We start from the raw sequence: 12,920 nt of genomic DNA, 5'->3' as shown, positions 1-12,920 counted from the left end.
TTGTTTAGAAGGAATGGTACCAGCTCCTCTTTGTACCTCCGATAGAATTCGGTTGTGAATCCATCTGGTCCTCGACTTTTTTTTGGTTGGTAGGTTATTAATTATTGCCTCAATTTCAGAGCCTGTTATTGGTCTATTCAGAGATTCAACTTCTTCCTGGTTTAGTCTTGGGAGGGTGTATGTGTCCAGGAATTTATCCATTTCTTCTAGATTCTCTGGTTTATTTGCATAGAGGTGTTAATAGTATTCTCTGATGATAGTTTGTATTTCTGTGGGATCAGTGGTGATATCCCCTTTATCATTTTTTATTGCATCTATTTGATTCTTCTCTCTTTTCTTCTTTATTAGTCTTGCTAGTGGTCTATCAGTTTTGTTGATCTTTTCAAAAAACCAGCTCCTGGATTCATTGATTTTTTTGAAGGATTTTTTTTGTGTCTCTATTTCCTTCAGTTCTGCTCCGATCTTAGTTATTTCTTGCCTTCTGCTAGCTTTTGAATGTGTTTGCTCTTGCTTCTCTAGTTCTTTTAATTGTGATATTAGGGTGTCAGTTTTAGATCTTTCCTGCTTTCTCTTGTGGGCATTTAGTGCTATAAATTTCCCTCTACACACTGCTTTAAATGTGTCCCAGAGATTCTGGTATGTTGTGTCTTTGTTCTCATGGTTTCAAAGAACATGTTTATTTCTGCCTTCATTTCATTATGTACCCAGTAGTCATTCAGGGGCAGTAAACCTGAGACATTTTCATATGTTTATTTGTGGATGGGAATGGACTACTAAATAATTACTAAAGAGCACCTTTGAGTAGGCAAGAAAAGATTAGATTTGGTTAGGGTCATCATTTGTTGTTTCTTTGCCCTAGACCGTTCTGGTTTTCAGCTGTTCCTCCCCTATACCCCCCCTCAACCCATCTGATTTAGCATTTGTCCCAGTTTTAAAAAATGTTATGGGGGTATCATTAGTAATTACATTAAAACAAGCTGGGATGGAGGATTTGGTAGATTTCCACTTTGTACTTCAAGCTTCTGCTAGTGTCTTGTCTAGTAGTATATGAGACATATGAGCAGTGAATAGAGTTCCCCATTAAGCAGCCTATTGTGCCATACCCATGCTGTAAACTGTGGAAATGCATGCATATGCTCTGACAGTTAGTAGAGTCGTTTGGAATTGTGGACACTTACATATTAGGTATTTTTTAAGTAGATGCAGGAAATAGATGCATAGCAATCCTGCCAGAGAGCATATGGAGAGCAGACCAAACACTTCCTACAATGGCTATGTTATTTGCTGTATGGTATAAATCTACAACTGTTTTTTATTTTATTATTTGATACAATTTTATTTTGCAGTAAATCCTTTTGAAAAGAATAATTTTTAAAAGTTCTTATTTAATGAAAAGTTAAGGACTGCATTTTTGGTTTCTCAAGAAAATTGATAATGAATGGGTGGCAACACAAGGTTCATCAGCATTTATTATCTTTCTTAAGGGTCACAATAATATCTCTAACCACATGAAATCTAGGAACATAAGGTTGTACTTCAGAAGTTAATAATTAAGAACTCAGTCCCGAAAGGTGACAGTTTATCACATGCAGTTATAGAAGGTATATTTTATATTACTGTGTGAAGCATAACTTCTCATTGAGATTAAAAGAAAATGATTTTTCTAAGTCAATTTAGCACACTTTTGGTTCTAGTTTTCTTATACATGTATGAAAACAAAGTGAAGCAGAGAGGTTATTGAGAAGGCTGTATTAGTAGAAGAAATTTGCAACCAGCCAAAAGGTATCAATTTAATATCGGTGTCATAGGATGCTTCAAATAGAAATTCATTAATTTCTAATAGTGGCTTAAATTTTTTTCATCTAATTAATGGAATTCAAGTAGAACGTTTGGAAATTAATTCTCCCAATAGTTAAATATCTGACATCATTGTGAATGCTATTCAGCTTGAAAGTTCAGCATTTAAGATAAAATGATAGTTGCACATCATTGTGAATGCTATTCAGCTTGAAAGTTCGGCATTTAAGATAAAATGATAGTTTCACCCCTACTAGATTACTACCCTTAAGCCTCTTCTGTTAAAAAAAAAAAAACTATAGCTGTCATTCTCTCTTTGTATATTATTTAGTATAGATAGAAAAATATGTGAATGTATATGTGGTAAAGTTAACAAGTGATTACTTCTTGTAAGTTTTTGAATTTATTTTTTCTTTGCTCATTTCTGTTTTAGTTTTTCTATAGTAAACATAAGTTGATTTTGTGATAAATTGTAATTAACTTACTCCTCTAAAACACACATACACAGCAAAAAAAGGCAAACAAAAACTAAAAAGGAGTGGTGAGGCATTTCATTTTTTTCCTTTTTAATTATTTGATTCCTTTAAGGAAAGGCAAGATATGAGACAACAGAGGGCAAGAATTATGCAGTTCCTCCAGCTGCCAATATGTAAAAGACCCATTTTAAAGTGGTATTAGGAGGCTAGTGTAAGGATCTGCATTTATATTTTATTCTTATTCTTTTCTTCCCTTAACTGGATACAGTTATAAAAAGTGCAGTACTGGGATTGCTTTTCATATTATCAGGAAGGAAGTAACTAGTTTGCCTTATGTAATTAAGATAGTTTCTTATGTAGTTAAGATAGTGATGCTACATTATATCTGTTTCTCAGCTTTCCTTAGATCTTTTGTTTCCTGTGACTTCTATAGCTTTTGTACATACATCCATTTATCTTACCTTTTGGAATCTGTACCATTCTTTTAAATATATATTTATATCTCATTTCCTAATTCCTCGATTTTTGCTGGCCTGCCTGGCTTCTGTTTTCATTCTTTACTTGTCCTATATGTCTTACTATCACTTTAGTTGCTGACCTACCTAGACTCTATGCTTTAGTGTACTTAATTTCCTACCCTATCACTATACTTGACTGTTAATCATAACCCTAATATCACTCCAGGTGCATCTCCTTTTCATATGGAATTCTGGTGAACAGATCCGTTAAAAATTATTTTAAAAATATGCATAATTAGTCAAAGTATTATTTCCTACTGAAAGAAAAGCTTTGAGTTTCTAATTATTGGAATTAAATTTAAGGTGTTGTCATATTTTTGTTTTTTCTTATCAGGCTAAAACACCCCACTAGTCAGCTAACTGCTAGCTGGGATTAAGAATGAGAGGCTGGGCGCGGTGGCTCACGCTTGTAATCCCAGCACGTTGGGAGGCCGAGGCAGGCAGATCACGAGGTCAGGAGATCAAGACCACGGTGAAACCGCATCTCTACTAAAAATACAAAAAAATAGCCGGGCGTGGTGGCAGGCGCCTGTAGTCCCAGCTATTCGGAGAGGCTGAGGCAGGAGAATGGCGTGAACCCGGGAGGCGGAGCTTGCAGTGAGCCGAGATCGTGCCGCTGCACTCCAGCCTGTGTGACAGAGTGAGACTCCGTCTCCAAAAAAAAAAAAAAAAAAGAATGAGAGATGTTGCATGTTTCTGTTGCTTAATCTCTTCCAGCACAACCAACTTTATCACCTTCTAAAATGGCCAAGTGGCAAATAGTGATTAATTCATCATTGGTTTACTGCAATTAAGAATTCATTTTGCGACTTTATGGGCTTGAAGAAAGACTATATACAACCTTTCCATAGAACCACTATAATTTGAGATATGTGACTATACAGCCTACCTAACCTGTAAATGCTTTTTTGTTATGTAATTTGGGTGTGATTCAGTGATTTCATTTAGGTACTAATGCTACAACTTGTACAATTATGTTAGATGATACATGACATATATTGTAACATAGACAATTTCTTCCTGTCTTTTGGTCCAGTTAATGGGGTAATTAGTGGGCAGGTTGATTTTTTTTTTTTAAATCGAGACAGAGTTTCATTCTGTTGCCCAGGCTGGAGTGCAGTGGCACCATCAGAGGGCTCAAGTGATCCTCCCACCTCAGCCTGCGATTAGCTAGGACTACAGACAACTGCCACCATGCCAGGCTAGTTTTTAAATTTTTTGTAGAAACACAGTCTTGCTATGTTACCTGGGCTGGTCTCAAACTTCTGACCTAAAGCATTTCTCTCATGTTGGTCTCCCAAGTCACTGGGATTACAGGTGTGAGCCATCATGTCTGGCCTGACTTTTTCTTTTAATAAAAATTTTAAGGCAGTTTGTCTTTGATTTTGAATAACTGACTTTTAGTTGAGGTCATCCTCTCCAAAGCCATCTTACTTGTTTATGTTTCATTCACTTGCTCTTATGCATGATTCTTTGGTAAATGTATTTTTTTCTTAGGTAGAGCTATTTATAAAGATACTTTATGCATGACAAAGTTATATATATACATTTATGTGTATACATGTGTGTATATATACACACATATATATAAAAAACAGAGAAATAGAGTTATCTCTAATCCCAAGTCAAGAGTAATCTGATTCAGATGCACATGTTAATCCAACCCACATGTTATAGACCTAAAAATAGATAAAAACCATGGCCACTTTGAGAGTTTTAATCTGGTTATGTCATTTCAATTTTGTATTACAGGAAAGTTAAAGGAGGGAATATTGATGTACATCCATCAGAAAAAGCACTCATTGTTCACTATGAAGTGGAAGCTACCATTCTTGGAGAAATGGGGGACCCCATGTTGGAAGAACGAAAAGAATGTCAAAAAATGTAAGTAGTAGTGAACACTGTATAAACTTTATACAAATCTGATATTATTTTGATCCACATAGGTGATTAATTATGGCATTCTTCCAGGCATACTTCATCTTAGTGAAGGAGAGATTATATTAAACTATAAATATGGAGTATATTAATCCTAGAAAAAAATGAGATTTTTGTAAGCTTAATAGGAACCTGTTGTAACATATATATTCTAATTTATCCCATTTAGAAAATGAATATAATAGATTATGAACTACTAACTTGTGAAATCAACCATAAAAGATGTGTTTCTGGGTTTGTTTTTTTTTTTTTATTTTACTTTAAGTTCTGGGATACATGCACAGAACGCGCAGGTGTGTTACATAGGTATACGTGTGCCATGGTGGTTTGCTGCACCTATCAACCCATCATTTAGGTTTTAAGCCCTACATGCATTAGATATTTGTCCTAATGCTCTCCCTCCCCTTGCCCCCCACCCCCTGACAGGCCCTGATGTGTGATGTTCCCTTCCCTGTGTCCATGCGTTCTCATTGTTCAATCCCCATTTATGAGTGAGAACATGTGGTGTTTGGTTTTCTGTTCCTGTGTTAGTTTGTTGAGAATGATGGCTTCTAGCTTCATCCATATCCCTGCAAAGGACATGAACTCATTCTTTTTTATGGCTACATATTATTCCATGGTGTATATGTGCCACATTTTATTTAGGCCCAGTCTATCATTGATAGGCATTTGGGTTGGTTCCAAGTCTTTGCTATTGTAAGTAGTGCTGTAATAAACCTATGTGTTAATGTATCTTTAGAGTAGAATGATTTATAATATTTTGGGTATATGCCCAGTAATGGGATTGCTGGATCAAATGGTATTTCTGGTTCTAGATCCTTGAGGAATCGCCACATTGTCTTCCATAATAGTTAAACCAATTCCAATTTCTCCACAGCCTGAGCAGCATCTGTTGTTTCCTGACTTTTTAATAATCACCATTCTAACTGGCATGAGATTGTATCTCATTGTGATTTTGATTTGCATTTTTCTAATGACCAATGATGATGAGCTTTTTTTCCTGTGTTTCTTGGCCGCATAAATGTCTTCTTTTGAGAAGTGTCTGTGCATATCCTTTGCCCACTATTTGATGGGGTTGTTTGTTTTTTCTCTTGTAAATTTGTTTAAGTTCCTTGTAGATTCTGGATATTAGACCTTTGTCAGATGGGTAGATTGCAAAAAATTTTCTGCCATTCTGTAGGTTTCCTGTTCACTCTGATGATAGTTTCTTTTGCTGTGCAGAGGCTCTTTAGTTTAATTAGATCCCATTTGTCAATTTTGGCTTTTGTTGCAATTGCTTTTGGTGTTTTAGTCATGAAGTCTTGTCCATGCTTATGTCCTGAATGGTATTGCCTAGGTTTTCTTCTAGGGTTTTTATGGCTTTGGGTTTTACATTTAAGTCTTTAATCCATCTTGAGTTAACATTTGTATAAGGTGTAAGGAAGGGGTCTAGTTTCTGTTTTCTACAAATGGCTAGCCAGTTTTCCCAGCACCATTTATTAAATAGGAAATCCTTTCCCCATTGCTTGTTTTTGTCAGGTTTGTCTAAGATTAGTTGGTTGTAGATGTGTGGTGTTATTTCTGAGTCTCTGTTCTGTTCCATTGGTCTTTATCCCTGTTTTGATACCAGTACCATGCTATTTTGGTTACTGTAGCCTTGTAGTATAGTTTGAAGTCAGGTAGCATGATGCCTCCAGCTTTGGGTTTTTTTTGTTTTGTTTTATTTTTTGCTTAGAATTGTCTTGGCTATATGGGCTTTTTTTTTGTTCCATATGAAATTTAAAGTATTTTTCCTAATTCTGTGAAAAAAAATCAATGCTAGCTTGATGGGAATAGCATTGAGTCTATAAACCATGAGCAGTTTTTTCTTCCTATCCATGAGCATGGGATGTTTTTCCATTTGTTTGTGTCCTCTTTTATTTCCTTGAGAAGCGGTTTGTAGTTCTCCTCGAAGAGGTCCTTCACATCCCTTGTAAGTTGTATTCCTAGGTGTTTCATTTTCTTTGTAGCAATTGTGAATGGGAGTTTGCTCATGATTTGGCTGTCTGCTTGTCTGTTGTTGGTGAATAGGAATGCTTGTGATTTTTGTACATGGATTTTGTATACTGAGAATTTTGTTGAAGTTGCTTATCAGCTTATGGAGTTTTTAGGCTGACACGATGGGATTTTCTAAATATACAATCATGTCATCTGCAAACAGACAATTTGACTTCCTCACTTTGTATTTGAATACCCTTTACTTCTTTCTCTTTCCTGATTGCCTTGGCCAGAACTTCCAATACTGTGTTGAATAGGAGTGGTGAGAGAGGGCATCGTTGTCTTGTGATGGGTTTCAAAGGGAATCCTTCCAGCTTTTGCCCATTCAATATGGTATTGGCTATGGGTTTGTCATAAATAGCTCTTATTATTTTGAGACATGTTCCATCAGTACCTCGTTTATTGAGAGTTTTTAACATAAAAAGATGTTGAATTTTTTCGAAGGCCTTTTCTGCATCTATTGAGATAATCATGTAGTTTTTGTCCTTGGTTCTGTTTATGTGATGGATTATGTTTATTGATTTGCATATGTTGAACCAGCCTTGCATCCCAGGGATGAAGCCGACTTGGTCATGGTGGATAAGCTTTTTGATATGCTGCTGGATTCAGCTTGCCAGTATTTTATTGATGATTTTCACATTGATGTTCATCAGGGAAATTGGCCTGAAATTTTCTTTTTTTTGTTGTGTCTCTTCCAGGTTTTGGTATCAGGATGATGCTGGCCTCATAAAATGAGTTAGGGAGGAGTCCCTCTTTTTTTCTTGTTTGGAATAGTTTCAGAAATAATGGTACCCACTCCTCTTTGTACCTCTGGTAGAATTCTGCTGTGAATCTATCTGTTCCTGGCCTTTTCTTTTTTTGGTTGGTAGGCTATTACTGCCCCAATTTCAGAACTTGTTTATTGGTCTATTCAGGCATTCAACTTCTTCCTGGTTTAGTCTTGGGAGGTTGTATGTGTCCAGGAATTTATTCATTTCTTATAGATTTTCTGGTTTATTTGCTTCGAGGTGTTTGTAGTATTCTCTGATGGTAGTTTGTATTTCTGTGGGATCAGTGGCGGTATCCCCTTTATCATATTTTATTGTGTCAATTTGATTTTTCTCTCTTCTTTATTAATCTAGCTAGCAGTCTATTTTGTTAATTTTTTTTGACAAAACAGCTCCTAGATTCATTGATTTTTGGAAGAGTTTTTTGTGTCTTTATCTCTTTCATTTCTGCTCTGATCTTTGTTATTTCTTGTCTTCTGCTAGCTTTTGACTTTGTTTGCTCTTGCTTCTCTAGTTCTTTTAATTTTGATATTAGGGTGTCAATTTCAGATCTTTCCACCTTTCTGATGTGGGCATTTAGTGCTATAAATTTCCCTCTACACACTGCTTAAGCTGTGTCCCAGAGATTCTGATATGTTGTCTCTTTGTTCTCATTGGTTTCAAAGAACTTCTTTACTTCTGCCTTAATTTTTTTATTTACCCAGGAGTCATTTAGCACCAGATTGTTCAGTTTCCATGTAGTTATGCGGTTTTGAATGAGTTTCTTAATCCTGAGTTCTAATTTGATTGCACTGTGGTCTGAGAGATTGTTTCTTATGATTTCCGTTCTTCTGCATTTGCTAAGGATTGCTTTACTTCCAGTTATGTGGTCGATTTTAGAATAAGTGCCATGTGACACTTAGAAAAATGTATATTCTGTTTATTTGGGGTAGAGAGTTCTGTAGATGTTTATTAGGTACACTTGATCCAGAGCTGAATTCAAGTCCTGAATATCCTTGTTAATTTTCTGTCTCGTTGATCTGTCTAATATTGATAGTGGGGTATTAAAGTCTGCCACTATTATTGTGTGGGAATCTAAGTCTCTTTGTAGGTCTCTAAGAACTTGTTTTGTGAATCTGAGTGGTCCTGTATTGGGTGTATATATATTTAGGAGAGTTAGGTCTTTTTGTTGCATTGAACCCTTTACCATTATGTAATCATGCCTTGTCTTTTTTTATCTTTGTTGGTTTAAAGTCTGTTTTATCAGAGACTAGAATTGCAATCCCTGCTTTTTTTTTTTCCCCATTTGCTTGGTAAATATTCCTCCATTCCTTTATTTTGAGCCTAAGTGTGTCTTTGCATGAGATAGGTCTCCTGAATACAGCACACCAATGGGTCTTGACTCTTTATCCGATTTGCCAGTCTGTGTCTTTCAACTGAGGCATTTAGCCCATTCACATTTAAGGTTAATATTGTTATATGTGAATTTGATCCTGTCATCATGCTGGTAGCTGGTTATTTTGCATGTTAGTTGATGTAGTTTCTTCAGTGTCATTGGTCTTTATATTTTGGTGTGTTTTTACAGTGTCTGGTACTGGTTTTTCCTTTCCATATTTAGTGTTTCCTTCAGGAGCTCTTTTAAGGCAGGCCTGGTTGTGACAGAATCCCTCAGCATTTGCTTGTCTGGAAAGGTTTTTATTTCTCCTTTGCTTATGAAGCTTAGTTTGGCTGGATATTAAATTCTGTGTTAAAAATTATTTTCCTTAAGAATGTTGAATATTGGTCCCCACTCTCTTCTGGCTCGTAGAATTTCTGCGGAGAGATCCGCTATTAGTCTGATGGGCTTCCCTTTGTAGTTGACCTACCTTTCTCTCTGGCTGCCCTTAACATTTTTTCCTTTGTTTCAGCCTTGGAGAATCTGATGATTATGTGTCTTGGGATTTATCTTCTTGAGGGGTATCTTAGTGGTGTTCTCTGTATTTCCTGAATTTGAATGTTGGCCTGTCTTGCTAGGCTCGGGAGGCTCTCCTGGATAATATCCTGAAGTGTATTTTCCAACCTGGTTCCATTCTCCCTGTCACTTTCAGGTACACCAATCAATTGTAGGTTTGGTCTTTTCACATAGTCCCATATTTCTTGGAGGCTTTGTTTGTTCTTTTTCATTCTTTTTTCTCTAATCTTGTCTTCACACCTTATTTCAGCAAGGTGATCTTCAATCTCTAATATTCTTTCTTCTGCTTGATCGATTTGGCTATTGATACTTGTGTATGCTTCACGAAGTTTTCATGCTGTGTTTTTCAGCTCCATCAAGTCATTTATATTTCTCTCTAAACTGGTTATTCTAGTTATCAGTTCCTGTAACCTTTTATCAAGGTTCTTAGCTTCCTTGTATTGGGTTAGAGCATGCTTCTTTAGCTCAGAGGAGTTTGTTATTACCCACCTTCTGATGCCTACTTCTGTCATTTCATCAATCTCATTCTCCATCCAGTTTTGTGCCCTTGCTGGAGAGGACTTGTGATCATTTGGAGGAAAAGAGGCATTCTGTTTTTTGGGATTTTCAGCATTTTTGTGCTGGTTTTTCCTCATTTCCGTGGATTTATCCTTTGATCTTTGAGGCTGATGACCCTTGGATGGGTTTTTTTTTTGGGGGGGGGTGTTTTTTATTGATGTTGTTGTTGTTGTTGCTCTCTGTTTGTTAGTTTTTCTATCAACAGCCAGGCCCCTCTTCTGCAGGTCTGCTGCAGTGTGCTGCAATTCCACTCCAGACCCCGTCCTCCTGGGTATTACCAGTGGAGGCTGCCAAACAGCAAAGATTGCTGCCTGCTCCTTCCACTGGAAGCTTTGTCCCAGAGGGGCACTGGCCTGATGCCAGCCAGAGATCTCCTTTATGAGGTGTCTATCAACCCCTGTTGGGAGGTCTCTTCCAGTCAGGAGGCATGGGGGTCAGGGACCCACTTGAGGAGGCAGTCTATGCCTTAGCAGAGCCGGTGCACTGTGCTGGGAGAATTTCCCTTGTCAGGATCAGCTGCTCTTATCAGAGCCAGCAGGCAGGAAAGATTAAGTCTGCTGAAGCTGTGCCCACAGCCACCCCTCCTGCCAGGTTCTCTGTCCTAGGGAGATGAGAGTTTTATCTGTAAGCCCCTAAGGCTGCTGCATTTCCTTCATAGATGCCCTGCCCAGTGAGGAGGCATATAGAGAAGCAGTCTGGCCTCAGCCGCTTTGCCACACTGTGGTGAATTCTACCCAGTCCAAACCTCCCAGTCTTCTTAGCACTGTCTGGGGAAAACTGCCTACTACAGCCTCACTGATGGCAGACCCACCTCTCCCCACCAAGCTCAATCATCCCAGGTCAACTCCAGACTGCTGTGCTGGCAGTGAGAATTTCAAGCCAGTGGTTCATAGCTTGCTGGGCTCCATAAGAGTGGGACTCACTGAGTGAGACCACTTGGCTCCTTGGCTTCAGCCCCCTTTCCAGGAGAGTGAACAGTTCTGTCTCACTAGGATTCCAGGCACCACTGGGGTATGAAAAACCTCCTGCAGCTAGCTCGGTGCCTGCCCAAACAGCCACCCAGTTTTGTGCTTGAAATCCAGGGCCCAGGTGGTATAGGCTCACCAAGGATTCTCCTGATCTGCGGACTGCAAAAACTGTGGGAAAAGCATAGTACCCGGGCCGGGTAGCACAGTCCCTCACAGCTTCCCTTGGCTGAGTGAGGGAGGTCCCCCAGCTCCTTGCACTTCCTGGGTGAAGCGACACCCCCAACCCCGCTTCTGCTTGCTCTCCATGGGTTGTACCCACTGCCTAACCAGTCCCAGTGAGATGAACTGGGTACCTCAGTTGGAAGTGCAGAAATCACCCACCTTTTACGTTGGTCTCACTGGGAGCTGCAGACTGAGGCTGTTTCTATTAAGCCATCTTGGCCCCTCCTCATGCCTCTAGATATCTACCCAAATGAGTTGAAAACATGTTCACACAAAAAGGTGCACTTGAATGTTTATAGCAGTTTTACTCATAATTGCAAACAATTGGAAGCAAACTAGAGGTCTTTTTAGAGTTTTTCTCTGTATTGACGTTTCTTTCTATGCCTTCTGATGTGCAGCTAAAACGATATAAAAATATAATAAAATTAAAGAACTTAAAAGGTAGGAACCAAAAAAACCTCAGATAAATTAAGGAAGAAATAAAGGGACAGAATATTGCTAGAGTTCTTGTAAACCATTAGAAGGCACTCTAGCAAATTTAAACAGAAAAAGAATTTATTAAAAGCTATTACATAGCTTGTAGAACCCCAGGAGAGCCAGTTTTGGGGTTGAATATATAGCTGGGAATAATATCTAAGTCATTCTGCTGGAATGGTTTCAGGAGAAATCATCTACATATGGATAATAAGCTTACAGGACATTGCTCTGAGATCTCCACTCCTGCCCTTCTAATTCCTTGATGTCTTCCAACAAAAATTAGCCATCTTTAACACAAAATAATTCTACACAGTGGCTGCTTGTTCATCTTTCTCTTCTTCAAAAGAACCTTGCATGGGAGCATCTGCTTGACAGTCTTTTGACACCAGGTTGTCTCTTCACTTTGAACCTAATTTTATGTCTCTATACCTCTTCCTGGTACCCTGAATCCGTGTAACTAGGCAATTGTTTCCAAACTCTTAATAATGGTTTCTTAATGGGTTCCCAGTGAATCTCCTGGGCTAACTTTAAAAGGAGGGAGGTGTTGGCTAATTATTGTTTTTTAGTGCACTAACTTAAGTATAAAATGTATTCATTTGTTCCTCAGAATTCCTTATATAGATCTTAAAGTGGATCTCACTTTTTTTTTTGAGACGGAGTCTCGCCCTGTTGCACAGGCTGGAGTACAATGGTGCGATCTCGGCTCACTGCAACCTCCACCTCCCAAGTTAAAACAACTCTCCTGCCTCAACCTCCTGAGTAGCTGGGATTACAGGCACATACCACCACACCTGGCGAATTTTTTGTATCTTTAGTAGAGACAGGGTTTCACCATATTGGCCAGGCTGGTCTCAAACTCCTGACCTCGTGATCCCCTGGCCTCGGCCTCCCAAAGTGCTAGAATTACAGGCGTGAACCACCGTGCCCAGCCGGATCTCACTTATTTTTGCTTTTACCTTCTATATAGTTACCACCGGAACAACTGAATCTGAACATATCAATATTGTGTCTTGTCCCTAGCTGAAAAAAAGTTAGCATTTGTGGGTATGGTTAAGAAAATGATTTATTTATGATGGTATGGATTCTTACATTTAATAATGCTAAAGACTTTATATATTTTATGTCAGAAATACTGTTTTAAAACAGAATCTCTGAATATGCTGTCTTGCCTAGAGAGTCTGAAAAAGATTTTGTTCCTTTTGTTATTTTGTTTGTCTATTTCACAGAAAATCACTGCCTTGTATTTTTCTAAG

The 12,920-nt window shown here is 38.1% G+C and overlaps 1 protein-coding gene across 5 annotated transcripts in view; it reads left to right on the top strand.

Moving 5' to 3' along the window:
* Positions 1–12,920, top strand: part of KIFAP3 (kinesin associated protein 3) — a 175,365-nt gene that overhangs the window by 27,750 nt on the left and 134,695 nt on the right. For all 5 annotated transcript variants that reach the window (XM_063627208.1, XM_063627210.1, XM_063627209.1 and 2 more), the window contains exon 2: positions 4,544–4,675. In XM_063627208.1, the coding sequence (XP_063483278.1) occupies positions 4,544–4,675 (132 nt within the window). The remainder of the gene's footprint in view (positions 1–4,543; positions 4,676–12,920) is intronic.

This window comes from Symphalangus syndactylus, chromosome 12 (assembly GCF_028878055.3).
Source record: "Symphalangus syndactylus isolate Jambi chromosome 12, NHGRI_mSymSyn1-v2.1_pri, whole genome shotgun sequence".
Taxonomy (NCBI): domain Eukaryota; kingdom Metazoa; phylum Chordata; class Mammalia; order Primates; family Hylobatidae; genus Symphalangus; species Symphalangus syndactylus.
This window is presented reverse-complemented; position numbering and strand designations above follow the sequence as displayed.